The sequence below is a fragment of the Nyctereutes procyonoides genome, unplaced genomic scaffold (assembly GCF_905146905.1).
Source record: "Nyctereutes procyonoides isolate TBG_1078 unplaced genomic scaffold, NYPRO_anot_genome, whole genome shotgun sequence".
NCBI lineage: Eukaryota > Metazoa > Chordata > Mammalia > Carnivora > Canidae > Nyctereutes > Nyctereutes procyonoides.
Genome location: NW_026575146.1, coordinates 57,193,901 through 57,218,025, shown reverse-complemented (window position 1 = coordinate 57,218,025; position 24,125 = coordinate 57,193,901). Strand labels below are relative to the sequence as shown.

Below are 24,125 nucleotides of genomic sequence, written 5' to 3'. Positions count from 1 at the left end.
GAAGATCTACTAACTCTCATTTCCCAAATCCCTACTTCCTAACAGAGGGCAGACCACTCAGCCATCAGGGTTCTAGTCAGTCATAGATGTTGGCCAAGAAAATGCCCCCGAAAGCAGCCTGCAAGACCAGCAGAAATTTAAAGTCCAGTATGTTGTTACCTGTAACAGAAAATATTTAGAGAGGATCCACAACATGCATATAACTTTGTCATTAACGCTCTTCCTTCTTAATGAGGCTTACATTCCCCCCTTCATTGTAATGCTGGTCTGTGATGGTATAGTTTGTTCAAAGCACCTTCCTGACCCCGTTTTGTCCAACTCTCTATCTAGCACAGGGGACAAACCTCCTACCAAAAATCTCCTACTGGCATTTTCATAGTAGAAGGTGTTGAAATGGGTCACGCGTCTCCTGCCTTCTGGTCTCCAAGGTTATCAGTTATAGCTTACCCAAGATAAATTGTTGGATGGTTAATACAATGGCCCCAAGCATCAGACAATCCAGCCTAAACTCAACTGTTTACTAAGTGGCTCTTTTAAACTATGAAGTATGGGCAAATGAAGCTTGGAAGGTGAGACAGTTTTATCAGCCACAATGATTACGTTTACCTCAAATTCGCTAAGGAAGAAGCTGAGAGTGGAATAGAAATCATTTTCTGGAATTAATCCATGCAACAAAATTTTACCTCCAACGTGACAAGAAGAAATTAGGGATGGAAAATTCTTTTTTCCCTAGAAAATCTAGGGGATGTTAATAGAATCATTCTATCACAGTATGACATTAAATATGCAACAGTGTTTCAGATAAAGAGAGAGGTTCCTTTTGTTTTTTTCCCCCCACATGACTAGCATTCCATAAAACTTCAGGAAAAAACATGAATCTAAATGATGAAACAACATAACATATTTTAGTAATTATCTTTAGTTAAGAAAACAAGGTGAAGAAATTGCCTGAGAGCGAATATACATTTGTCTACAGGATGCCAGTGTCGATATAGAATCTGGTCTTTTTGAACTCTGGCTTGACTTACTCATTCAAAAGTAGTCCAAAAGTGGCAGTTTTCCTTGCCTAGTCTTCGAGGGCCATTATCTCCCTGGTTTCACCTTGCCTCAAGAGAAGCAGTCATGTCTTTCCTTTTAATAATCTTGAACTTATAAGTGCCAATTTTATATGAATTTTCTCTTCACACACACACACACACATTAAATATTATATACTTGCCTTTCAAGGCTTTTCCTATCCAATAGACTAAAAATAAACAGTGTTATCATTGGGACCATAAGGTACACAATTCAGTATTTATTGAAGGAAATGGTTTTGCTTCTCAACCAATACCTCAAAATAACCTAATACGTTGCTAGGTAGTTAAAGCTGGCAGCTCTCCAATCAATACCACACCTCTCTATACCTGTGTGTTTATAAATGGTTTTTTACAATGGGGTTTTTAAAGATACATGCTATTACAGAGTCTAAATTTCTTTTTAGATCATTATATAGAATAAGACTGTATTATACCAATGCTACTTTATTCAAAAATATGCTTTTAAATAACTCATTGCCCAGCCTGCAACGCAGTTTACTAGTTTGGAGAAAAATATTATATGCTAATACTGATCCCATTTAATGCAGACCCCCTACATCCCTAAGTAATTATAATGTGCTGAAATTTTATAAAAGTTAGTATCTATTTAAAATTGTTGACTTGTGAATGCATCGGTTCACTTCTCTACCTAACTGAACAAAATTAACTAGGTATCTATCCATTTATGTGCTAGATAGTGTACCAAGTAATGGGGACTCCAAGAAGAATAAAAGGAAACAAGCAATGAGAGAAATTTTAAGATACATAAAAGTAAAAACGCTCAGCTAAAACTCATGCATTTAAAGTGTTTGAGTCGAACTTTTCTCCTCAAGCCCTACAACTAGAGGTACTATAGAGCCAGGAGCAGTGAGAACAGGCACCTGGCTTTGAGAATCACTGAATGTCACTCATCTACACCTCCCAGGTAGTAAAAATGAAATTTACATTAGTTCTGTGAACACACCTGGCTCCTTAGAATTTAATTGTGAAACCTGTTTAAATCCATTCTTAACACTGAATGGGTCAAATAATTTCTTCCAAAATTGCAAAGGGTCCCCACGAATCAGGCTGCTCTGCCAATGTGGTCAATGTTTGAGGAGTCATCTGCAACCCTTACATCTGTCTGACATCGAAAATCAGATCAGGGATCCCTGGATGGCGCAGCGGTTTGGTGCCTGCCTTTGGCCCAGGGCGCGATCCTGGAGACCCGGGATCGAATCCCACATCGGGCTCCCGGTGCATGGAGCCTGTTTCTCCCTCTGCCTATGTCTCTGCCTCTCTCTCTCTCTCTCTCTCTCTCTCTCTCTCTCTCTCTGTGTGTGACTATCATAAACAAATAAAAATTTAAAAAAAAGATTAAAAAAAAAAAGAAAAGAAAATCAGATCAGAGGCTGGCATATTCAAAAGCTGCTTGACTATTAGTGAAGATACATTACTATGCCTCCATGATTTGCATATATATATATACACACACACACACAAATATATATACAGAAATATATAAAGGATTAATTGTTCATATAAATTAAGTTATATATAAATATATATATATTTAAATTATGAATACATTTCTCTAAATCCTAGGTCAAAAATCTCCCCTCAGATGGATGGATGGTTGATCATGAATAAAGGGGAAAAAAAACCCTCGCATATATTAAACTACAAAGGAGTATATACAATAACACACAAACCACAAACTTTGAATAAGAAGATCAACATGTCAGTGTTAACTGGTCCTCGATTAATGCATGCCCCTGAATGCTGAAACCACCGTTTCATGATCCTGAAAACAGGTTACACTGTACTCAAAGACTGAGGTATCTTTGCTATGATACTTCAACAGTGAGGGAAGAAAGCACCAAGGAGAAGAGAAATATACCATATACTGATTGGCCATTACTGCAGGGTGAGTTATGTTCTCTACAGAGATATGTCAAAGCCCTAAACCCCAGTACCTGGGCATGGGACCTTATTTGGAAATAGGAGCTTTGCAGATGTCATCAAGTTAAGATGAGACCATACTGGATTAGGCGAGACCCTAACCCAATGACTGGTGCCTCTATGAGAAGAGGGAAATCTGGACACGGCCACAGACACTCAGGAAAACATCACATGGAGACCAAGACAGATTGGAATGAGAGATCTACAAGCCAAGGAATGCCAAGGATTGCTCTCAACCATCAGAAGCCAGGAAGAGGCAAAACAAAAGATTCTTCCCGAAAGCCTTCAGAGAGAGCACAGCCCTACTGATACCTTGATTTCAGGCTTCCAGCCTCCAGAACTGGGAGAAAATGAATTTCTGTTGTTTTATGCTCTCTGGGTTGTAGGAATTTGTTACAGCGGCCCAAAGAGACTAATACAGCCACCCACCAGCAATGACAGCTAATTCCACTGCCAGAAAAAGCCACCTTACAATGTATGAGCATGCATTTCAAGGGACACAGGTGGCTCATCTTACCTTCATATCTATGCTGTCATTTGGAGGCAGACCTGGATTCTTCTGGCCCTTAACTTAGGAAAAACACAGTAAATTCTCCAAGCTTTGCCTTCCCCAACTACAAAATGGAGGGGACCTAATTTATCTTAGAAGATCATAATAAAGAACCTGCACAAAGTACACAAAGCCCCTTTGCAAATTTCTTGGACCCAGGGTGGCTCATGTAGAATTTACTAGTATTTTGAAAATAAAACTGCCCACACAAATCATAGCTGCATTGGTCCAGGTAAGGGGAAAAGAAGACTGTGGGATTCAATCTTTCTTAGACACGTTCTTTGGAAGTCACAAGTAAAACAACCAATAAGTAAGATGAAAGACTCTGGTATGGAGCTGGTATCAGGTATATGGTGGACACAAACCTTGGCTGTGTTGATCCATCGGACTCTGGGGAGGACCCATCCCCGGGTGAGGTGGCCGCATACCGGTGCCTTTCATGGATCCACAATGAATATCTTCTACAATCCCCTTGTCATGCATACCATCGATGGGCTGAAATAGTTAAAGAACATCAGTTAGATGCCTCTTTAAGGTACAATACTTCCCTCTGGACCATTGAGATCGCTCACCTTTAAAGTCTTCAAAACAGTGACATAATCATCTGTTGCTCATACGACAGTTATATATTTCCACAACTATCCTACCTGCATCATCATATATTGCATATGTTTTATAGGTGAGTGCAAAAAAAAATAAGATGACACCAACAGGATCAGCAAAACCATCCATTAGTCAAAAGTTAAGGCTTTAAACAATTGGATTTTTTTCTTTAACAATGTCAAAAGCTTACAACTAAAAATGAAGTCTGTTCACAAGGTAGACAAGTGTAAGCTATTCTTCACTACCCTTTTAATTAAGTCCTGAGACCTGTTGTAGGTTGAAGTTTAGTTCAAAGACCAAAGGGAGACTTTTTGAAATGTAGGTGATGATCCATGTTTTTGGTAAATTTTTTTTTTCCATCGGAGAGCAAAGAACTCTATGGAAAGTTTAAAAGTCAAAACCAGAAAGTTCCACGCAGTTGGGAAAAGAGGAACAGCCAGGGAGGAGCAGAGTACTGTCAGAGGAGAAAGAAGGTACGATGGATGAATCTGTACCACAGAGAGAGGAAGACTTGAAAATGTTTTAAAGGCAGAATTTGGGGGAGGGGGGTTAAAAACACAGGGACTGGAAACAGGACATGAGGCCTCGTACATAACAGGCACACGATAAAGAGCCATCGAGTTGACATTAATCCAATCCAGAATTGGGCAGTGGACCATGTGTTTGAAAAAAAAAAAAAAGAAAGAAAAAAGTCTATTCCTCCCCAAACTGGAAGAGCAATTTTCAGAACCGCCTGAAAGAAATATTTCCAGGAGTTTATAGAAACCAAATGACTTCAAGCAAGAAAGTATGAGTGTTTGCAGTTTTACAGAAAGGAAAGTTAATTTCTGCAGAGTCAAAAGCACGCACTTGAAAAGAGGAAGAATTTACCATAAAGAGGATGCTCAGAAGAAAAATGGGAAGAATTTGGTATAAAGAGTGTCTCTGAGTCTGTTAAATAGTAATAATGGGGAGGGAATCAAAGCAACACAAGCAGATGTATTTAGGCCACTTGTTTATTTATTTCCAGTGATGTTGAAAAGCAAAAAGCTGACTCTCAGAGGGAGAAGGAGGAAAAAGACAAGGCATAGAGCTGCCTGTAAAGACTCTAGGAAAAGGCATCTGGTCAGCAGGTGTGAACTCCAGGCACTTAACCGTGTCCCCTCGCAGGGAATTATCTGAGTGGCGGATTAAGGAAAAGCAGGATGGGAAAAAAAAAATGCAGACTCTTGGCAAAACAAAAGAAACTGAAACAAAAAAGAGAAATGGGGTGGTGTGGGGAGAGAATATGAGAAAATGTGACAAAGATGCTAGGCCACAAAACGGAAGGGATCGGAAGAGATAATCACCCAGAGAAACAACCCAGTGCAAAATCCTCCGGGTGACCCTATACCATGTCACACCTTTACCTTCCCAAGGCCTGAATAATACTAAAGGTCAGCTCAATCTCTCCTTCAGGAGGTGAGACAGCCTCCAACCATCCTGAAGTTACTCAACCCACTTGGATGAAGGCCCAAAAGTGACAGATCAGACCTTATAATAGCTCCCAAATTAATTTAATATGAACACAAGACAGTGTAATGATTTCAGTATGGCTATATGTTCAATACATCTCTTAAAGAATATGATATGGAAAATAAGTGGCTTTATTTCTTTAGATACCTGACAAGCTAAAAAATGTGTTGAGGAAAAAAAAAAAAAAAAACCTTAAAAAGCGAAGAGTGAACCTGGGGATAGGAGAGGGTGGGCCAGGATATGTTGTCAAAGAAAAAGAGAAAGTTTCAGAGTCATTAAACAGTGATGATAGGATTCTGTTAAGGTCAAAGCAAAACAACAATAAAAAAAAAAAATCAGACCTCTTTGATGTATGTACCTGGGTTTTCCACAGTACTTTCGCAGAACAAGCAGATGGGTGGTAACTTATAAAAAGCAAGCACAAAGCTGTTACCTGGGGGTGAAGCCAGGATTAACCGTTTCTTTATCTCAGTATGGTTTTACTCTTCAAAATAAGGATATATTGCTCTCCTGATTGGGAAATCATCAACAAAATTTGAGAAAAAAAAAAACAGAAAAAGAAAAGGAAAAGAAAGAAAAAGGATCTTCCCTTCTGGGCTCTGATGCTATACCTGAAAAACTGACCTATAGTCTTACACAATTAGAGGAAAGACATGTTCTTTTGACGTCGAATTCCACCGCTTGCCTACTTAATCCCAGGAGGCAGCCCCACCATCCAGAAGCCAGGCATGACCTTTAGGTCCCGTGCAGTGTGGCCTCACTGATTCTCACTGGCTACTTACTCACTTTCAGAGCAAACTGTCACCGGACCTGGCTGGCTTTCTCAAGAGGCTACATGCTCTTCTCTGCATCTCCTGCAAAAGGCCTACCACCAAGTTGCACTGATAAAATCATTCCTACAGCCACAATCCAAGCCTCATAAATAGAAATTATAACCGTAGTCCAGAGACAAACAAATGGGCCTGTGCTCTGCAGAGTCCCAGCCCTCTTCCAAAATCAGAATAAAGCCACTTGACAGAGGAGATAGCAAAGTGCATTTTAGGAATTCCCTGGAAAACTATTTCATTACAATAAAGCCTTTTAAAATTATGCCTTAGAAAATGACCCATTTTCTTTCTTTCTCTGTGGGATCTGTTTTTTTGAAAAATAAATATCAACATTCTTAGGGAATAAGAATAAATTTCAATACAATCCATCTGTGGATGATATGTTATTTTACATATACAGTCGGGGAAAAAAATCAAGACTTATTCGTGAATACACTTATTCACCAGGCCCACAACCCGCAGCCCACAAATCACAGAATCTTGTCGTCAGAGCTGCAAATTCTATCTAGTATTTTTCAAAAAGCCAAGATCTGATCTTCCTGTATAACATCTGTAACAATACTAGAGCCTTGGAACGTATGTTTTTAATAACAGACAAGATAAGACAAAGACCTCGCTTGATTCTCTTGTTAACAATAGTAGAAAAAAAAAAGTATGTGTGTGGCGGGTGTGGGGGGGGAAGTGGGGGGAGTTATCAGGGATATTAGCCATCCATGACTCAGAAGACAAGAGTGAACAAGAAAATAAACTCTTGGGATGCCTGGGTGGCTCAGTGGTTGAGTACCTGCCTTTGGCTCAGGGCATGATTCTGGGGTCCTGGGATCAAGTCCTGCATCGGGCTCCCCGCAGGGAGCCTGCTTCTCCCTCTGCCCCTCTCTCTGTATCTCTCATGAATAAATAAATAAAATCTTTAAAAGAAAAGAAACTCTTACCTTATGCATTTGATGCATGCCTTCCTGTGGGAAGTCAGCAGAGCCCATCGTTGGCATGGGGTGCGAGACACTCGGAGGCCCAGGACTTGGCCCCATCATACTGTGGACAGACCCCGGGGATGGTCCGGGTCCTGGACTGGGTCCAAGAATTGGTCCAGGAGAGGGTCCCGGTCCCGGTGAAGGCCCTGGATGGGGCATGGCGCCAGGGTCTGTGGGTGTGGACATCTACTTCTCCTGTCTTTGCCAGTCAGTAGAGTGATGCTGAGTTGGAAAGAAGAAAAGAGAAAGGCAATGTCTTAAACATGATGTTAAGACCAGAATGAAACTTGTTAGTATTTCATGGTGCCATTTCTGTAACGAACATCAAACAGAACTGCCCTGTCTTGTCCAGATGTTTGAGTGAGTGTGATATATATCCATCTGCCCCAGTCTTTATGAAGACCACTTGTTTAAAAGAAAAAAAAAACACTCTAAATGATTCCCCAGAAAGATATAAATCATCTAAGATACAAAAGACTCACTAGAGAAACTCAAATTTAACACATAAGCAGAATTCTAAACAAGTTTGAAATTTATTACTGGAGTCAACAGATGCTCTCCATTACTTACTGGCTTGGGCACCTTACAAGTCATTAACCCCCCAAAGCCATTAAACCATAAAACCTCTGAAAGAATATCCAACCAAGACACGTTTTCATAAGTAAATGAGCGTTGGAAACTTTACAGAGAATTCTAGATGGTTAAAAGGGGAAAGAAGTACAATTTCAGAAATTGAGGTTTAAAGAGAATTTGCCCATCGTGACAAATGCAGAGACTGTGGGAGTCAAACAAAATACGGGTCCAAATACCCACGCAGAACAACCACTGGCCGAGCCGGAAAGGCAGTGTCGAGCTCTGGGCCCCACAGCCAGCAGCACCCCCACGCAGGGCCACGTCGCCCACCACCTCCGCTGGACCCCAAGCGACCAGAAGAAACGGTTTCACCCGTGGTCCTCCTGCCGGCTGATGAACTGAAGACCACTGGGAGAGCTGAGACCAGGGATCACCCGAGGCTGCTCCGGGCTCCAGGATTCCCAAGGGAAGTCACCCACGACTACCAGATGGGGCCGCACAGGCGAGGTGAGAAAATCCCAGTTCCCGATTTCGGGAAAGGCGTATTCCATCATCCACACTCCAGCACTTCTTGGCATCCCCCACCCCCCAGCCCACCATCCTGGGGGGGAACACCTCAGGGTGCGGGTACACCTGCATCTTGGATATGAGCCCAACTACGCAAATAAGCTATTTCTCAGATTCCCATCAATGATCACTGAACAGCCCTAGTGACCCTAGTGAGAGTTAAGTGTCACACAGGACCTTCTGTTATCTGGGGCCACACACCTGTATGCACAGAAACTTCGCTGCTGTCAACCTCAGGACACACAGGATGAGACCCCCTCCGTGATCTGCTCACTCAGCCACTGCCCAGTGACGGGAGTGGAATGAACCACAGGGTTCCCGGCCACTCACAGCCGGGGCCTTTCCAGTGAAATGAGGTCCCAGGGGAAGCACCATTCCCCGCAAGCTGCTGTGTCCCCGGCGGAGTCCCTCGCGGGTGACGGCAGGAGGACAGGGTGTTGCTGGCTCTTCCTCACTCCCCCGGGGCCCGCACGTCGCAAGTGCTCGGAAAAAGATCTCAATGAACTGCCCGCGAATGCTAAGGGCAAACTATTAAGAATCAAGTTATCTTATAAATAAAAAATTAGAGAGTAATCCGTGCCCGAGCTATGTTCGCGTAAGGAAATCTAAGAAGTGTCGGCAAGAATTTAGGCCATTCTGATAAATGAATTTGGGCTAAAAACAGGAAGCAATGAAAGGCTTTGCGTTGCAGCGACTGTGACACTGTGTTTTGCTGGTACAAGATGGGACTCAGAGAACCCAGTTGAAGTGGTTTCTAAAACAACAGGGAAGCTTCAAGGGTGAATTATAGCCTTGAATTCACTAGAGAGCCAAATGTTATTATTTATTCTTTATGATTAACAAAGCAGGCAGAAGTAACTTTTTTTTTTTTTTTTTTTTTGGCATGCCACCCCCTCACATACAGGCTCCTTCAGTCAGCATCTTAATTTAGGAAGCTGACATCAATCCAGAGGTACTACGAGTTAGAATGTTCTTTCATGTGTATCAGCAAACTAATACACCCCTTTATTTTTTAGTGAATAAAAGGAAATTGCTTACTTCCTGTTATGGTTTACCTTGAAATGGGCTTCAATAGCTATTCCGGTAACCTACCACCAGTTTGAACAATGAAGAGACAAACACACCGCCTGGCAGTCCCAGTTTCCACATTTTATGTATATTTTAGTGTACGTTACCCCACAGCACTACCTCGTGCCTCTGCGACCGCTTTCGGCGGGGAATCTGGCCGAGTGCTGTGATGCCTTGTATACGGTACCATAAAAAAAAAAAAATTTTTTTTTAAATGCTCCTCGTTTTTTGTTAAGGGAAACTCCTAGAAGGGGAAAACAGATGAGAAGAAGAGTGGAAAAATACTGGACACTTAAGTGGAATGTGAACACAGGAACGTGTTGTAGAAGAAACTTCTTAATAAGCAGAGAAGGGCCCAATGCATGGGCCTCCCGCATGTGTCCAAGAAGCAGCACAGATTAAAAAAAACAAAAACAAAAAAACAAGACAAAAAAACAAAAGAGAGAAAGTAGTAGCCCAGAGAAACAGTGAAGTTTTAACAGCTGAGGTGCCTTGCCCCCTGCTAACAGCTGAGGCAGGAATCCGGGACGATCGTACACCTCGATTGGGACACTCTGGCTGTCCTGACTGGGTGTCCTGAGATGCGGGGTTCCACTTGGTCCTGTCGTGTCCCAGGGCTGTCACCGACCCTGGGGCCTGGGGCAGAGTGCTCTTCCTCGACAGTCTCTGTGTCCTTCTGGGCTTCAGAGAAGAGTATCTCCACGCTTCCTGCACCTGCCCACTAGGGACTCGCAGCCTCTTGCCCCCGTGCTCCAACCTGGTGAGTGGTGGCATACGTCAGGGTACCTCCACGGCAGGACCTGGGCCGCCCCCGGATTCCCGCCTTGCACTAGCACCCCGGTATCCTGAAGAGGAGAGACTCTCAAAGAGGAGGTCGTTGCCCTGGCCTCTTCTCCCCGCTCCTCATTTCTGCAGGCAGCTAGACGTTCCCACAGCTCTCAGGCAGGGGGAGGCGCAGGTTGTGACCAAGGTCTTGGGGTTATGGTTTAAAGTCCAGTGTTGGCCAACTCGGCTGCTCCTTCACCAACCATGCCGCCGGCGTCCCTAAGATTCAAACCCTTTTCCTCCTCCTTCAATGCACTGATGACCGGCGCAGACAGACAGCGAAGGCGGTGGGCACAGCGGGGACGGTTAGCGGAGGGTCAGCCCAGACCACCTGGACAGGGTAGGAGCCGTGTGTCTGTGCACAAGCTCACGCTCAAAATCTGCTCAAAATCTGCTTCTCTTTCATGTTGGGGGGTAGGGTGGGGACAGTTATACATTGTCACAATGTAGAAGAGCACAGCCTGTTCCACAGTTAAGTGGTTGAAATAATGAAGGAAAGGTGTCCAGGGTGGGGGGCCGGTAAAGCCTGGCAACCCCAGCCTCCCCATGCCCTGGCACCGCGAGTCCCCATCCTCCTGCTCATGTGCTCCCCGAGGACTGGTCGCTGTGTTCTTGGCCAAGACATTTTCAGCGGGACACCCTGTCTTTCTCTGTGTCCTGACCCTGCCTTTACAACCAGGGGAGTGTGTGTTTTTAAAAATAAAAGTCGGAGCAGAGCTTCCCACAGCTGCAACCAGCGCAGACACCTTCCCTCAGCCCAAACCTCCTTCCCTCCCTCCTTAGCTCGGAGCCCCAGCACACCCATCAGCACATTTAATAGGAGTTCAACTTCCTGGAATTTTAAGCGTCGCCAGTCCAACCATGACAACCGCGACCAAACATACACCTTGCTGTCCCTCGGCAATCAGCTGGAATACCGACCACCCCGCCCTCTCGTGGTAATATTTAAACACACTCGCGTGGCCTTCACAGCAATCTGAACAACGCTGAGTTGAGGACACATTTTGTCACATCCTCCTTCAAGAGATGAGGGTGGGAAGTCAGCAAGGGACCATGCCGCTGGCCCAAAGTCACGTCTGTAAGCGGGAACTTCTGATCTCTCGTCCCAGCCCAGGGCAAGGCCATCCACCAGGGTGGAGGGTTTCCACTGTGGCTGGAGTGCCACCATGCATAGGGACGCAGAGAGAATGGCCTAGAAGCCAAGATGGAAGCAATGGGAGGGATACTGTGCCAGACAGGGTTTGGCTGTGATGACAGACCAATCGGTGAAGTTCAGAGAAGCCCCGGAGAGAATATGAGGTGGACATAGCTCATGAGCGAAGGTTGGTAATGTCCAACCAAACATCCAGGGGCCCGTTTACTTATCTATTGCCAACTGTCCCGAATCTCCACCAGGCACAAGGAGTGTAGGATGTACAAAGAGGCCCCAAGGGCTTCCCCCAAGGCTCTGCATGTCAGATAGGAAAAGGGGACTTATCCATAAATAGCATGGGGGGTGGGGTGGGAAACAACTGGAAACTCTTTGGGGCCCCTGCTGGCTCAGTGGTTGAGCATCTGCCTTCGGCTCAGGGTGTGATTCCAGGGTCCTGGGATTGAGTCCCGCAATCGGGCTCCTTGCAGGGAGCCTGCTTCTCCCTCTGCTGTGTCTCTGCCTCTCTCTGTGTGTCTCCCTTGAATAAGCAGATAAATGTTTAAAACAAAAACAAAATCAAATGGAAACTCCTGCAGGACAAGGAGGTATACAGCTAAGGGTGGACAGGAGAGACTGCTTGCAGCCTGGGTGGAGGAAGGAAGAGAGGATGAGGGAAGGCTTCCTGGAGAAGATGCCATTTCAGCTAGGCCTTGGGAAAAAAAAATACATAGAAATAAATCAATAAATAAACAAACAGACAGATAAATAAATGGATGTCTCCCAGACATGTTTGCTTTCGAGTCACGGAGAGTTTCGGGGAGATACAACCACCCCGACCAGACAGCACCTCTTAAATAAGTCTTCACCAAGCATGGTCAGATCCTGGCCTTGCAGCGCATCTTTATCATGCTGCTGGACTTACAGAAAGACTGGGGTACAGGTCAAAGGTGGAACATTAGAAATAAAAATTAGGCCCCGCTCACAGCCCTGAGAATAGCTCAGTCTTTTTCAAGTCTTTCTGGCTGTTTCGGGAGAACTGCAAGGCTCAGGAGATAGTTAAGATAAGAGTTCTTTTTATGTCTGTTTGCTGATTCAGAACATCTCCTGACCTGAAGGGCTTCTCGCTTTTCTATGTAGCTTTCTCTATAAAGGAATTGATAATTCCCCTACAAGAAGTAGCAACATCTCTCCAAGTGGAACAGAAGCACTGCTATTCTTAACGGGGGAGAGGGCAGTGGGTAAGAACAGCAGTGGAGATAAAGGACATAAATCTACCAGAAGCTTCTTTTTCAGAGACCAAGGTTGCCTGGATAGACGGTGAGACATGACCAAAGTCCTCCTGCCTCTCCATCTGAGACATACAGCTTTAAACACTCCGCACCGTGAAAAACCACGCTGGGCCTAGTGTGAAACATTACATGATCCTGGACCCAAGACTCTAGAAAAACCTGGAAAGCATTTTCCTCCTAGTGCTCTTCCAAAGCTTGATGGACATGGAAATTCCTGTGACTTTTTCCCCATCATAAATAAGGTGCATTGTGTCATGACAAAAATGACCTGTCACTGATTCAGTGGCCTTACTGATGGAATACATTTTTCTTTCCTTCGTGTGCTAAACTGTTCACTTTTAGCTTCCCACTCGAAGTCAGCTAGATCTTAAAAAGGGGCTGGATTGGGCACCTGCATGGCTCAGTGGTTGAGTGTCTGAGTTTGGCCCCAGTTTGCCTGGGGTCCTGGGATCAAGTCCTGCAGCATGCTCCCTACAGGGAGCCTGCTTCTCCCTCTGCCTCTCTCTGTATGTCTCCCATGAATAAGTAAATAAAATCTTAAAACAAAAACAAAAACAGGGGCTGGATTGAAACACGGTGCTCTATTTGTCAGGCTTCTGTGGGCTCTTCGGTTGTACAGTCAAGGAAGCAAATTACAACGTTCGTGGCTGCCCTTCCTTTAAATAACCTGCCCTGGGACTGTCCTTGCCCAGAGTGAAGACCTGGCCAAGGCTCAGGGCGTGGGGGGGGGGGCAGCTCTTGCCCCTACCATCCCCAGGCGATGCTCGACAGAAACTTGGCACTTAACATCATCACCCTGCAGGGGCGGTGGATTGCTTTCTCACAAAAAGCCTGCCTATCATACAACCCCAGGACCTCCTCCAGGAGGACACCCGAGGTTAGCACCAAGGAAAAAGTCCCTGGAGGAAGGTGGTTACGAGAAAACCCAAAGTATCAGAAGAAGGCCCTCAACAAAAGAGTAAACTACGACGGAGCATCCTTCTAACGCAGGACCCATGTCCATTGGTAGTTATAAAGATTATCATGGATTACTATCTTTTCCAACATTTAGCTGGATTTATGCTGCGCAATTGGTCAAAACCAAACCACAGCAACGAAACCAACAAAAGCTAGTTTCAGGGCATGCCACCCTGACCTGTAACGTCTTGCGTACGTTTACACACACAACCATCTCTCCTAGGTTCTATTAGGCCCCTTTGCAGAACAACCTCATTTGGGATGCTGATAAGAACAATGATAGCCACTTTCTTCTCTATCTGCTAAGATAATGGTATTTATATACTAAACATAGAAGAGTCTGAAATATATATTTTTAAAACTCTTCTGGCTGAGATGCAATGACCCAGCAGCAGAATGCAACCCTTACTTGCCAAATGAGCCCTAGGTATATGACAGCCGGGTTTTGACATGCCCCCACTTGCCCTGACTTTCACAGTAGCAACAAAAGTTCAAGAAGGAACCCTTCACCTTCACTGCAATTAAAATGGATCATGGCCATTTACAGATGAGCGTGCCATTTAAAAAAACCACCACCATAGTTCATTGGAGTTCTTCAAGTTTCGAGATCTTCATCTACAAAACAGGGAAAATAGTCTCAGGCTACAACCACAATTCTGATACGAATCAAGTAAAATATTACCTCTGAAGACACCTTATGAGCTATGGTGTAAAAATGTACATTATCTCCAGGATCCTTTCAACGGCTTCAATACCTACCCTGGACTTGAAACCACGGATTAATCTAGAATGTTTTTGCTCATGGATTCCCTTGATCAAAACTTCTGACACAAGCCTCCAATACACACTACATAAAATATTCATGCATTAGCCTGGACATCAAGTCTTTCTACCATCTCCAATGTCATCTTCCACCAATTCTCCCCAACTGGAACCTCCCTGAACAGTCAGGTCAAGTGCCTTCTCGTGGATTCTTCAGACAGTCTCTGTGATCTCTGGAATTTCTTCTGATGATCTGCACCCCAACCCCGACACCCCTGCCCTCCTCTGGCTGCAAGGCCACCCCATGGACCTGTGACAGCTCACCCTGACCTCTCCCTGCATTACAAGGCCTGTGCAGTTTATCACAGATGCTTAGGTACATTCTTTAAAACACAAATTCTCAATTGTAGATTGTTTATTTATTTATTTTTTTTAGATCTTATTTATTTATTTGAGAGAGAGAGAGAGAGAGAGAGAGAGAAAGCACTAGCAGAGATAGGGGGAGGAGCAGAAGGAGAGGGAGAAGCAGACTCCCAGCTGAGCAGGGAGTCCAATATGGGATTCGATTCCAGGACCCTGGGATCATGACCTGAGCCAAAGGCAGACATTTAACCTAATGAGTTACTCAGGTGCCCTGTAGATTGTTTATTTTTTAGAGTTAAAGCATTTTAGCACACACATGAATACAGCACAGCAGTAAAGTACAGAAGAGGTGCAGATACTGCAAAGGTAAACATACGCCCACTTCAAAAGCACTGGGGGAAGGTGGGAGAGGGCTTTCCTCCTATACATTCAATTTCCACATCAATGACTCATCTTCCAGTGGGATGGTGACAACTGGAACACACAAATCAAGTAGGTGAAGAAATATATAATCACCCTAAACAAGGAAAACACAAACAAAAACTGATAAGACAATTTCCCTTGGACCACTGTCAACCTATAAAACAATATATGTGGTCAGAGATTTGTTTTCTATTATTAAGTGATTTAAATTTCCAAATACTGAATTTGGTTTCGAAAGAAGGGGAGGAGGGCGGAGTTATAATTATATTTAGTGGCTTTTTCAAACTTATTTCAGCCTTCTATAGGTTCTACTGGACAATTCACAAAAGGGTCACCCCACATTTAAATTCAATGTTTCTAAACAGTTTCAAGAACATTAGTGCTCGCAGAGCCATAGATAGATAATGTCTTGGTGTAAAAAGCGACGCTTAAGTTGATGCTTATGCACCGAAAAATATGACGGAATACTGCGATTTTTAAAGGTTTTACATGATACAGGCATAAAGCCTGATTACAACTGTCTGAATGTTCTGCAAGTCTTGCATAATGAAGAAATCATCACAATTCATAGTTATAGTTATATAATAATGTTATAAATCTGGAAGTCCAGAAGGGCACCATTTATGTCAATATTTCAGTCAAAAATTCTGTCGTCTGGGCGCCTAGGTGGCTCAGTCGGTGAAGTGTCCGCCTTCAGCTCAGGTCATGATCTCAGGATCCTGGAATCGAGCCTTACATCCTGTTCAGTGCTCAACACAAAGTCTTTTTCTCTGTCTCCCTCTGCCCCCCCCCACCCCTGCTCGTCCTCTCTGTTCCAAAGAAATAAATAAAATCTCAAAAACAAATTCTGTAGTCCATATCTAAACCATCACTCCAAAAGAGTGAATTAATGAGTTATTCACTCATAATTAGGATTAAACGATGCTTATGCCCAACATCCGAAAAGACCCAGCTATCTGGCTCCTGAATTTCAGCAGCTCCATTCTATATTTTGCTAAGGTATAATTATTCTAGCATCTTTGACTGTATCTTTAATGCCTGTATTACTTAAAATCTTTAATGTACCCTCAATACTTTCAATGAAAAGTACCATATTAACATGAGAGAAAAAGAAGGGATAATAAACAGTAATAAGGTCATAAAAGTTTTCCAAACCCACGTTGCAAGATCCCATTTAACTTGCTGGTAAATAACCTCAAAATAAACATGCTGTCTTCCACAACGATTCTGGCAGAACTAAGTTTTAGACTTCTGTATTCTCTGGCAAAGAAAGAGAAAGTCATGACTTTCTATGTAGAAAAAAGAAACGTCTCAGGCCTTCCTAAGCACTCTACTAAATAACTTCACCACCTTCCATATCTTCTGCTCCCAACCACTTACAGAATGACCCAGGACTTTTTCAACTGGCTAAAGATTAAAGTTCCATAATGCAAAGTCTTCCAAAGATGACAGAGAATTCAGCATCCTCTGTTGGTCTAAAACAATCCACCAGAACACATTTAGGGACAAGGAGTGATTCAGAAGATAATTCTTTCACATAAAAAAGTGACAAGAGAAAAAAATCAGAAAAGTAGCTCCCAAATATGGCTTTCACATTAGGGAAATTTTCTCATCTGTTCACCAGAAATACTGCTGGGGAGAAAAGTGACTCATTTATAGGGAGTTCTCCAAGTCCACTCATGTTAAGCAACAAATTGTCCATGGCTCCCCTTAAAATCATCATGACCACAAATAATGGGAATCAAAACTTGTGCTGGTTGAAATCAGGTCCTATCAACACTCCCTCAATATGCTAGGGCTGGCAAACACTGCCTAGCATTATATTTGTGATAATTCAGTTGTCCTCATGGCAGCATGTCAAGTTATCACAAATCGTGATTTATTATTTCTCTAGAGTATCAAAAAGCTGCTGACCTAGGGGAGTTTGACAAACAAAGGCCTTGTTTACAAAGCAAGACTTCTAAGGGGGTGGGGGGGAGAGCCAAGAAAATACTGAAAGACACCACCACTTTTAAAATTTATGAAAGTTTTCTCTTTTATGGTCTTGCTCCAATACATAATAAGCCTTTAAAATGAAATGTCAAAATATTATGGTAATATCAGGGGTATCACAATGGTCTCCCAGAGAGAACAGAATATGCTTTTATATCAATCTGTAAATGTCTTCTTAATCAAAGTCAAAAAGTTCAAAAAAAAATTATTTGCCGAAGTGTTACTTTCCAGCTAGCTATACTGTCAGAAATATCTTAAACAGAATTCAAGCATTGGCGATAAAATACAAGCAGGGGCACTTTTTTTTTTTTTTTTTTTTTTTTTGTCAATTCCAAGCCTCAGGTGTTGGTCAAAGCACTTTTCAAGAAAGTTGACGTGAAATGCTCAAAAACCACTTTAAAACCGAACAAAAGAAAAGATCTAAAGCTTCTTTGAACATACTCTTGCGGTGAATATTTTCTTAAGACGCCACAGTGCAGCCAGTCCTCAGTCCCGGAGCTAGGATGTCACTGCTGTCACTCATAAGAGAAAGGCTGCATTGAAGGTAGCGCTCCCTCACCTCTGACCATCCTTCAATGCTTCTGATACCCCAAACTCCTAATTTATTTTTACAATGCTCTTTACCTACAAGGCGCCTCTTCTTAAGGCCTCCAACCAGGTTAATGGACCTGGGTCTCCAGGCTTGGATTTTTTTCCTTAGTCCACTGCAATAAATATCTTTGGTACCTAACAGGTATCTGCAAATCCCTTCTTTCAGTAGCAAACATTTGAGTCGTCAGAGAGCTTTAAAAAAAAAAAAAAGAAAAGAAAAAAGAAAGAAAGAAAAAAAAAAAGTCCAGGAGAATAAAAGCGCAATTAGATCCCTAAAAGAGAAAGTGTGTCTTGATTTGCATAACAATGCACCAACTTGGATTCAAACCTGCCACACCTCTTAACACTTAACCAGTGTGCTCAAAGTGGGCTGGAAGCCTACCAAGTCTGGTGTTGGCAAACAAGCCTGGGGCAGTGGCCCTCCAAGAAACTGATGGAAAATATTACGGAAATATTTGAATGTGCATATCTAAGTGTATACACACACACACACACACACACACACACAACACTGGGCATGCCTTTTATCTTAGCACAGCTCTCAGGGCCTTCTGGAGTCTTAATTTGGTTAAGACAGAAATTCTCTTCCACTCCACACCCTGCACCACAAACAATCTTTCGGTTCATACTAGCATTCTGCTCCTACAGGCATGGCACAACCAGGTGTAAATAAATTCAAAAAAAAAAAAAAGTCCTCTGAAATGGAAGTTTAAAATTTAACTCTGCTCTTCATGACGCACAGACGTTAAAAATAACCACTCCATGCAGCAGACAAACGTGTATCCTTCATGCCTCCCTCATGCTCTACCATTACACGTCCTTAGGAATCCAGTCTGCCCAATGACCGGGAGACGACGATGACACCTCTCCGTAAGCCAGTAACCCCGGTCGCTTTGTTGTTTCAAAAGCACCCACGTCCATCGGACTGGGGAGGAAGGAAAAAAGGCGAAACCTTGCAAAACTCTCCCAAAAGTTATATAAACAAAGGAGGGGAGAAGCCCAGTGTGGGCTTTGCACCCATGTGCCACTAAAATTACATAACACCCGGCGCAGGCATTAGAGAAGGAACGGATTCTGCACAACACCCCCACTTTGCTCGACTCCCCAAAGCCCGTCTCCTTCTCTTAAAAAAAAAAAAAATGTTGTTTTTTTTTCTTTCCCCCAAACGCCTGGCAATCCCAAAAGGACGACTCGGAATATATGCATTTTATTGCTGGGGTAAACCGTGCGAGAGTTAGGCCCGAAGTTTGGATGTGCAACAGCCCCAGGGCGCAGCCGCTCCGCTCCGCTCCGCTCTCCGCACCCGGCGGAGCCAGAGCGACGAGCGGCGGCGGCGGGCGAGGCCTCCTGCTTCCCCGACGCGGGGCTGCCCGCTGCAAAGTTTCCACGCGGTCGATCGCGGGGCGAGGAGCCCGCTGCCCCCGCCGGCCTGACTTTGCAGGAAAGGCGAGCCGGGAGCCCGGCGGGGGCCGGCAGGGAGAGCGCTGGCAAGCTCCGCGCTCGGCGGGCGGCGCCGGCGCAGGCTCCTTACCTGGGGGACGCGGAACAAAAAGAGGCGCGGGGCTCGCCGAGCCTGCGGCGGCCGCACGGCCCGAGGGGGCTCCCGGCCCGAGCCCTAGGCCCGCGCCCGAGCCCGAGCCCGCGGCCCGGCCCCCGCCGCCGCCGCCGCCGCCGCCGCCGCCGCCGCCGCCGCCGCCGCTTCCTCCCTCGCGCGCGTCATGTCACGGCGATCAAACATGTCTGTGTGCGCTTCGCTGCTGTGACTTCCTGATTCTCTGCCGCTCGCGCGCGCACACTCACACTCACACTCACACCCGCAGGCACACGCGCACGCCACCCCCACCCGCCCCCGCCGCCGCCGCCGCCGCCGCCGAACCTCGCCCCGCGCTCCCCGGGCTCCCCGGGCTCCCCGCGGCTGCCCGCGCCTCTACCCGCGACGGGGGCACCGGCCCCGGCGCGCACAGCACACGCGCACACTCCCGCGCAGACACACTCGCGCCGGCCCCGAGGGCGCGGAGGCGCGAGCCGCGGGAGCTCGCCGCCCCCTCCCACCCCCTCCCTACTTAGCCGCCCTGCCAAACTTTTTTTTTTTTTCTTTTTTCCTGCCTGATCCGCGTCCAACTTCCCTCCCTCCCCACCCCACCCCCCACCCCCAGCAGTCCGGCCTGCCCTGCGCTCACCAGGATCCGCCGCAAAGCTGCAACCCGGATAAAAATAATAATGCAATCCAGGCGGCGGAGGCAGGGGCGAGCGCCAAGACGCTGGCAGGAGGCGATTTCCCCGCGTGTACCGGAAACCGGCCGGGCGCCGGGGCCAGGGCACGGGTGTCCCCGGGAGCCCGCACTGCTGCGCCCCGCCCCGCGCGGTGCAACTGCGCCCAGGCTGCGAGGCCTGCGGCGGGGCACCCGGAGCACCGGGCTCGGGGTGCGCCCGCAGCCGGAGGGCGCCTGGGGACCGGCACGCCGGACCGGTTATTTGGGGAAGTGCACCGCGACACCTTTGCAGATGGCATGGCCCTGTTTTGCAACGCAAACGGGAGGAGGGAAGACGGCCGGATGGAGGGGGAGAGCAGAGGAAGGGGTAAATCAGGTTGGGATGGGAATAAAGCAAACTCGAAAGCAGGGAGCGAGAAGGAAGGGGTGCGTGTCATCGTGGGGAGGAGGCTCCCACCCGGTCTCCCCGCCTCCCGCCCTCCCCACCCCCGCCCTCCTCCTCCCCCCACCCCCCACCCCCCACCCCCTCGCAGCCCTTCCCCTTCTCCGGCGAACGCCACCACTGCTGGCCGGGTGCGCGCGGGTCCTGTTTGTGACAGTCAGGCAGAGAGGATTATCCGGATCATGGCCTCCCGGCCCGCAGCCGCCGTGGCTCTCCCGGGCCCCGGCGAGCCCCTAGCACCCCGACGATCGCGGGCGACCCACGCCCGAGGTCCCCGCGGCTCAGGCTGGGGGGAAAGACGCCGAGCAAACGAAAACAAACCCGGGGAAGGGGGAGGGCAGCGTAAGCGAGCCCGGCGGGCACCTCCGACCTCCTCCTCTGGGGCCTCCTCCCTCCCCGCCGGCGGCGCGGCCCGGGCCGGACACCCGGCGAACTTCAACACCCGAGCCCGCGCGGCCGCCAGGTACCAGAGGCGGGGACGTCCGCAGAGCCCCGGGCGCAGCGCCCCGGGAACCCCTCCGCCCGCCGAAAAAGGGCCTGCCTACCGGTCAGCGTCCTCACCCCCGCCCGAGGGAACGCCAAAGTGGAGGTGACACCTCCGATCCCGCACGCACCGGCCCCGCGGCGGTGGCTGCCGCCTCCCGGGCGCGCCAGCCCCGGCTCCTCCCGCCGCGATCAGCTCGCGTCTCGGCCACCGGAGCCCTTTAAACAAGTCCCCGGGAAGCGGGTGGCAGCCGCGATCGTTGGCGCCCCGCCGCCAGCCCGGGCTCCTCGCCCTCCTCTCCCGCGCCCCTTCCAACTCTTCCGGGGAGGACGGCTCGGGGTGAACTGTCGCCTTTCCATCCTCCCCCCGGGTCCTCCAGCCGGCCCCCTCCCCCAGCTTCGAGGGGATGGGGCGGGGGGGATTGCAACCTTGCGGAGTGTGTGTGTGTGTGTGTGTGTGTGTGTGTGTGTGTGTGTGTTGCAACCTGGAGTTGGCAGCGAGCGCATCGCTGACTGCCCACCTGGGGCCACGGCTGTGCTGTGTCGGGATCCCCCCCACCCGCCCCTCGCCTCCCCGAAGTAGTAATTATCACTGTTATTATTAGAACAGCAAGGTTCGGTTGAAACTTTCCCGTTTCTTCCACGGCCGCCCGGGAGCTGTCGTTAGAGCATTCCACCTGAGGCCCGCGGGGAGGAGGCGGGCTTTTTTGTTGTGGCGGTGGCGGTGGCGGTGGCGGCGGTTGGCCCGCCTGTTTGTTTTGGTCTCCGTGCATGCACGATAAATAATCATTAGGATAATAATGAAGACTCCCCGGCGAAGGCGGCGCGGTGCCGGAGGGGTTTGCGCGGCGGCTGCAGCCCGGGAGGCCGGAGGGAGGGAGGGATGGATGGGCGGGGGGGGGGGGGGAGAGGAGAAAGGAGTTGTAAGTTATATTTACCTTGCTCGCGAGGAGTATGCTGGCTGAATCTCTTCCCTCTCTGAGTCACCCAGAGTACAGAAACAGAGGGAGAGAGGACTAGATTATGAATATGACTTCATTGATGACAGCCATCCCCTCCTCTTCCTAAAGTCGGGCTCCGCCCCGCGTCCCACCCTCGCCGCCTCCACGGGCGCCGGAAGACGCGCCGCAGTTGGCCCCGCGCGCCGCTCCTCCCTGCCCGCCCGGGCGCGGGTTGGCGGGACGCGCCTGTCACTCGGCCCGCTCAGCGACTCCGGGAGCTCGGGGCGGGGGGGGGGGGGGGAGGGGGCGGTGTGCAAGAATGTGCACCGAGACCGCTCTACTGTATGCGTGGATCCGTGTGTGTGTGTGTGTGTGTGTGTGTGTGTGTGTCTGCGCGGCGCCGGCTCCCGGGCCGTGCTGGTGCCTGGAGCGGAGAAACTGCGCAGGACGCGGAGCTAGCGGCGAGCCCCGGAGGACTTGGGCGTCCGGCATCCCTGTCCCCGCGGTCGGCCTCGGGGTGGGAGCGGGGAGGTTTGGAAGGGACGTGCCGGGCGGCCCCACCCCGTCCCGCCACCCGACCCCGGTGGGGGGTGGGGTGGGAGGCGAGAGGGGAGGGCGGCCGTAGTAATAGCGCGTAGTAGTTTGGGGGTAGGTGGAGAAGGTGCTGGAATTTAACTGTGCCTCCGCCTGCCGGAGCGCGCCTGCAGAGGGAAGAGGGGAGGGGACCGGGGGAGGGCTCCGAGTGGCACCGGAGCTGTTGGTGCACTGCACAGTGTGGACCATGAAAGAAAAAGAAGAAGAAGAAGAAGAAGGGGAAAAAAAAAAAAAAAAGCAGGCATTGTCGTGCCGGCTGAAACTTTTTCTACGCCACCCCCCCCGTTACCTCCCCCCTCCCCAAGGTTGTAATTATAAATCTGTCCCCTTTCTCCCCCGTAAAAAAGGGAGGCGGGCACAAAGAACATTCCTGCCAAATCTGTCTCTTTTCTAAAGGACGGCAAGCTTCCAAATGCCAGCGAGGGAAAAACAGCTGAGAGGCTGAATGCCTTGTAAATAAATAAGCCCACCCTAACCCCTCTGTTTACTTTGCGGACCAGATACGGCACGTGAAGCTTCCCTCACCTGTCATCTTCGAATAAAATGCATACAAGGAATACAGAGAGAGGGAAAAACAACCCCGTGGGGGCGGGGCGAGCGGGTGAGGGGACAGCTGAAGCGTGGAATCTGCTTTTGATTTAAGAAAGGGACTAAATCTCTTATCCTGTGCAGCCCACAGTCTGTCCTCTCCCACCTCACGTTGCAGACCCATTAAGGCTGCAAACAGTAAACTGCTGGCACTTGGCAGTTTGGAGACCTCTTGTTCCAATTCTCCTTGAAATACAGTTCTTTGGCTGGCGGAATAGGTCAGTGTTTGCTGAGACAATTTTATTTTTAGTTTTATGAAGTGTGAAAGAATGTTAGGAGATTTTAAATCAGGGGCCTATTATTTCAGACTCAGATTAATGTAAGTGCTTGACTCTTAAAATTAAAACTGTTCCTATATGGTAGTGTTATGAAAAGAATGATGTATCCTTTATTTTGTAATGTAATGGCTTCAATTAGTCATTCAAAGTGCACCGTGACTCTCTAGTGGAGAATTTTCCCCCTAGAGTAAAATCCTATTTTAAGACCATTTTGCAGTTGCAAAATTGAGTCTTGGAGCAACCAGGTCTGAAATGCACTTCTCGGATGCTTGAAATTAGGCACTGGAGAAGTTTCCGTCAAGAAGCAATGGAAAGTGCACCCAATGCTGCACATGGTCTGTAAGTGGCAAAAATCGCTTACGGGGCTGGTCCCGCTGCTGGGGGGAAGTAGAGTTTGCAAGGGCACCAAGTTCAGGCCTCTGGGAGTGCCAGTGTCAGCCACCCTGTAGTTTCGAAGGCTTTGTTACTTGCTCCATGACTTTGGTGTTATAATTTCCTGTCTATCCTAGGATGAACCTCAGGACAACAAAAGAAAATGCATCTAAGAGAAACAATATAGTATGCCCTGAAGAGTCAGTC

At 47.5% G+C, this 24,125-nt stretch overlaps 1 protein-coding gene across 5 annotated transcripts in view; it reads right to left on the bottom strand.

Annotated features, from left to right (window-relative positions):
* Positions 1-22,199, bottom strand: part of SMARCA2 (SWI/SNF related, matrix associated, actin dependent regulator of chromatin, subfamily a, member 2) — a 174,301-nt gene extending 152,102 nt beyond the window's left edge. For 2 of the 5 annotated variants that reach the window (XM_055309672.1, XM_055309676.1), the window contains exons 1-3: positions 19,539-19,663; positions 7,427-7,687; positions 3,936-4,065 (exon numbers count right to left, since the gene is read on the bottom strand). In XM_055309672.1, coding sequence (XP_055165647.1) covers positions 3,936-4,065; positions 7,427-7,651 — 355 coding nt within the window. In that variant the 5' untranslated portion in view covers positions 7,652-7,687; positions 19,539-19,663. Of the gene's footprint in view, positions 1-3,935; positions 4,066-7,426; positions 7,688-19,538; positions 19,664-19,883; positions 20,022-20,187; positions 20,341-22,083 lie in introns of those variants that run through there. The other 3 variants (XM_055309673.1, XM_055309674.1, XM_055309675.1) reach the window with 3 other exon arrangements.
* Positions 22,200-24,125: the final 1,926 nt, after the last annotated feature.